At 46.7% G+C, this 4,666-nt stretch overlaps 1 protein-coding gene across 7 annotated transcripts in view; it reads right to left on the reverse strand.

Annotated features, from left to right (window-relative positions):
- Positions 1-4,666, reverse strand: part of DCLK1 (doublecortin like kinase 1) — a 327,891-nt gene that overhangs the window by 22,482 nt on the left and 300,743 nt on the right. For all 7 annotated transcript variants that reach the window (XM_023531587.1, XM_011361823.2, XM_023531589.1 and 4 more), the window contains one exon: positions 603-716. In XM_023531587.1, the coding sequence (XP_023387355.1) occupies positions 603-716 (114 nt within the window). The remainder of the gene's footprint in view (positions 1-602; positions 717-4,666) is intronic.

Raw genomic sequence — 4,666 nt, forward strand, 5'->3', positions numbered from 1 at the left:
GTGGATAGGACGGAAAAAAAATCCTTGTGCAGCCGCATCAACAAAATGGTAAACGTTAAAAGACTTTCAACCTTAAAAAATAAAATTCCTAAGGAGCAAGACATCATGCTTTCTTTGGGTGTTCACAGCAATTCAATCTCCCTGAAAATCTCACTGTGTAAGCTTTCTGCTCTGTTTTGGCTTTCGTTTGGGTCTCGTACAAAGATCTATAGTGTTTCGATCTCTGTAATGTCGTCTCCCTCAGCTTCCCTTCCCTCCCAGGTCCTGGCAAAGGACTCTATGGACTCTTTCTCAGAGCCCAAAAGTTTGCATTGGCACTGAGTCCAGCATGGGGGAGGTTTTCTGCTCTAAAAAATAAATCATGAAATTAATATAAACTGTAAGACGCCCTGGAGGTGTTGGATAACGATGTGACTCCTTGGGAAACCATCAGCAAAAACCCATAATGCATTCGAGCCCCCAGCTCCCCCGGTGCTTTAAATGGTCGAGCTGTCTAAAGAAATGACCCATTCTGCTGTCTCTGGGTGGAATCTCCTGAGTAATGCCTGTGTCCTAGGTGGATTGCTTTTAAAAAGTTATAGGTGGATATTTCAGATGCTTACTGCTATGACAGAAACTCCTGCTGCTGTGCTATTCAGCTTGGGGCCCGTGTTGAAATGCTTCTTTATCTTTCCAGCTACTGACAGCTGATGTTCATTTTCTGGGAGGCCATCATCCTGAGAAGGAAAAAAAAAAAAAAAAAGAAACAAAAAAAGGAGAAAAAGAAAAAATGAGATAGATGGAAAATTAGGCCAGATTTTCTAGTAACAGGCAGTGATCTTAAAATTCACAAAATTCATAGGATTCATAAAATTCATAAACCGACCAGCGTCTTTTGTGGGAAGCGCTGCTCCACGGCCTCGCTCATTTCCACATCTGCCCTAAAATCAATTTGCTGTGTCATCTGACCCTCAGAGTTTTGTCTCTAAATAAAAATTTTTATTTCTGCTTTCGGTTTCTAATAAAATCAATATCAGTCATGGCTCTAGGGACACATGTCAAAGAGCAAGTTAATCTGAACAACCAAAAAAAAAAAAATCAATGTAAATATCTTTTTTTTCTGACCCAAGAGTTTTGTCGAACTCTAATCCCATCATTCGGACCCATAGCCAAGAAAATTGATGGACTTGGGCTCCTGCGTGGGCCTGTAAATAAACTCAGGCCAGTTCCATAACTACCCGGTCGGCCTTTCTATAATCCCAGACAACTTCAAGGCAGAGAGTTCTTCCTCAACTTTTAAATCCTCCCTGCTGTCTTCGAATCATCTGTTATTATGACACACTTCACACTGGAGCTCATTTAATGAAGGCTTCTCTGCTCTCTGCTGGAGTCTGTGACTCCGTCTATGATAGAGGCTGGACAGACCACTCTCCTTAGCTAAATACTGTTTGAATAACAATAGCCGGAGACATAAGTATATGCCAGCGCTTGCTAATTCATGATGAAAAGGCTGCACGATCCTGGGAAGCTTGGAAACAGAGACTGTTTTATTCACCCTAGAACCCCCAGGTCTTAACATGTTGCTTTGGCACGTAGTAGATGCTTAATAAATATTCGTGGGATAAATGAATGAACGGATAATAAAGTGTGACTCTCTGTTAAAACCAAAATTCCTGGCAGGACTTCAATGCCATTCATCATTTTCCCTCTTCTCCGTCGTGTTGCACGTAATTTCTTGGCCTCGCCCCGGAAAGCGAGTTTGCGGCTTCCCAAGCACGACGTGCTCGCGCGTCGGCAGAACCTGGACTCTCCGCGTGGGATTGACCGCTTTCGGCACGTAGCTCTTCATTCATTTAGACGACACCAACGGCACGTCTACGGCGGGCAAGGCGCTACGGTGAGCGGTGAGGTAATGCGGCGAGCGGACACAGGCCCGGGCTCTGCTCTCGCGCACCCTGTCGTCCCTCTCGTTCTCTATAATTCGGGTCTGAATCACCTGTTCCGAAACACTTATCCCCTGTTAAGCACAATCTACTAGAACGATTCTTGTGGAAACTCCTAATGCTTTTTCATGATACACGTGTTAACTGTAAATATATGAACTCTTGCTCTTTTGGACCACGTCTCCCATGACTTCTGTCATCTTTAACAGAAGCACAGAGTGGAGACCCAGTTTACGATATTCTTGGACTGATTTGTTAATGGCTAAAGGAAGAAAAATTATTATGCTTATTAAGTCACATATGAAACCGAAGCTGGAGGAAGGAGGCTTTCCCATGATGCTGAGTGAATTCAAAGTTTAAAAAAAATTCCGCGTCGTGGAAAGAATCAGAAATACAGTGAAGGTCGATGAGGGTAATGGTGGGATGATACTTGGAGAGAAAATGGAAACATAGACCTATGACGTACCCACTACGTCCAGGCTACATTAGGGAAGACAGGGGCAGGGGGAGAAATGATCTCTGCCCACTAGAACCTTGCGGGCTAATTGGGAGACAAAGCATGAACACACCTTGTCAAATAGTAAAGCAGGTCAACGCGATGAGACAGAGCCGTTAGAAAGCAGTGTAGCCTCACGCTCGGCTAGAAACACTGAAGGAGCTCAGAGGCCAGATGACGTATTTTCAGTGGTGAACAGTCAGCGCAGGCTTCATGAGGACTGGGCTCTGACCTGGTCCTTAAGGGTGGAGAGATGATTGACAGGTAGAGAGGAGGGAAGGTGAGGCTTCGCGTATGGGTGTGTGTGAGCGGGAAGCCACAGGCACGTTTGTTTGCCCAACAGTCAACCAGTTTATCTCCTGGTAAGAGTTTATGTGAGAGAGTTCTGGCAGAGAAGGCTGAAAGAACACAAAAAGACCGAATACCTTGCGGGTACCAAAAAGATCCAAAGACCGAAGCCTCAGTCTCGAGAAGGAACAAAGCGATGCTTCTCAGTAGGAGGGGTGTAAGTGTGGAGGACGAATGCCCCACACTCAGACAGTCGTACAGGGCAGCACCTGCCTCCCGATGCTGCCAGTGGAAGAGAAGTTGGGCGATATTCACAAAGAATTAGGATTTTGAAGCCCAGAGTGTGAGACACAAGGGCCAATTCAATGGTGCAGGTAAAACACTTTTTTTTTTTTCTTTTAAATGGTAAATGAAACAACAGGCCCTTGGAATCTAAGTTAGGATTTTAGGAGTATTTTAAACATTTGATAAAAGATGAAACGATGCGCCTTTACTGAAAGTTTCAGATATTAGAATCAGATATCCAGCATGGTCTGGGGTTCTGCCTGAATGAAAGGGGCAGCCTGACACAGTGGTGCCCCTTTAGGCTTCACCCCGAAGACTACAGATGGACCCCAGTCATCTCTTAATAGAGTTTCAGGCTACTTCAGAGAGAGTGATTTGTATGCGCTTTAGATGATAAAGAAGCAGATCTAAGGAAGGTTTTTCTCTTTAGGACAAAAAACCCAAGAGCATATTTGTAGTCTCAGGATCAGAAGCCAGTGGAAAGGAAGAGTTGGAAGACAGGAGAGAGGGGGCGATGGGTGTGAGGGGCAGGTGGAGGGGGATGTGAAGCCGTCTGTAGCGGGGGGCAGGTTTCCTTCTTTCTCTGAGGCAAAACGAAGTGAGGAGAGACAGGTGAGGCCTGTTCTGAGGTGGATAGGAACCAAGTTAAAAGAGAAAGGCAGAGAGAGGAAGGTTACACGGTGGTAACTATTATGTGGCCCTAACGATTTACACAGATGACCTTAATCCTCAGATTATGCTCTAAGTATGCCTTATGAGTCCCATTTTGAAGATGAGCAAACTGAGGCTCGGCGAGGTTAAATAATGTGCTCAAAGTCACACAGCTAGAGCGTGGCTGAGTCAGGACTGAACCAGGCCTGAGACGTCTGTGCGTCTCATCGCACCACAGTGCATCGGCCAAGGGCATTCATTAACATGGCATCTGTTACGGAAGGCCCCCCAAAGTGTTAAGCGAAGGGACTCAGTGAGTCTTCTTCTCCGTGATGAAAGTGGTACAGTAGCGAGGAGGAAGGAGGGTTGAATTAGGGGCTGACAAAAAACACAGAACATTCACACAGGCCTGAACGGAGCCTGGACAGCATTCGGATGGAGGCCAGTAGAAGGGACACTGAGCGCTTCAGGGGACCCAGAGGAAGTGCCGACATCAGGGACAGTCTGGGTGTCCACTGATCTGAGGCGTGGCGCCATGACCCATTGGGGCCGGACTCTCAGACCCCATGAGGAGCAGGCGGTGCTAGAAGGTGGTGCTGACACCGGATGACACGGAGTCGCCCGGTCGCAGTGTGGGCTGTGCTAAGCAGCCTGGGTGCAAACATAGAGAAAACAAGTCACAGGGACTCCACAGGGGCAGCCCCTCCTTACCTTACTGAGGGAGGGTCACCCCTCGCCGCTCAATCCTGTCTCCTCTCACTTCCCCAGAAATTTCCCTTTACCTAGGTTTTTTCCCTGCCAGTTCTTGAACTAAGAGTTCGTTTTCTTACCACTCTCACAATGGACTTTGTTATGGCTTCCTGCCCTGTCCTGGTCCTAATCTCTTGTCAGGACTCCTAACAACTCTTTTCGATGCTGAGGCCCCGGGGGCTCGGGCCTCCAGCTTTAAATTCTCGTGAAGGTTTCAGCTTCCCTTGGGCTATCAGTTCATGTTGAAGCATTGAAAGCAGTGAAACAGCCCTCA

The sequence above is a fragment of the Pteropus vampyrus genome, unplaced genomic scaffold, assembly GCF_000151845.1.
Source record: "Pteropus vampyrus isolate Shadow unplaced genomic scaffold, Pvam_2.0 Scaffold71, whole genome shotgun sequence".
Taxonomy (NCBI): domain Eukaryota; kingdom Metazoa; phylum Chordata; class Mammalia; order Chiroptera; family Pteropodidae; genus Pteropus; species Pteropus vampyrus.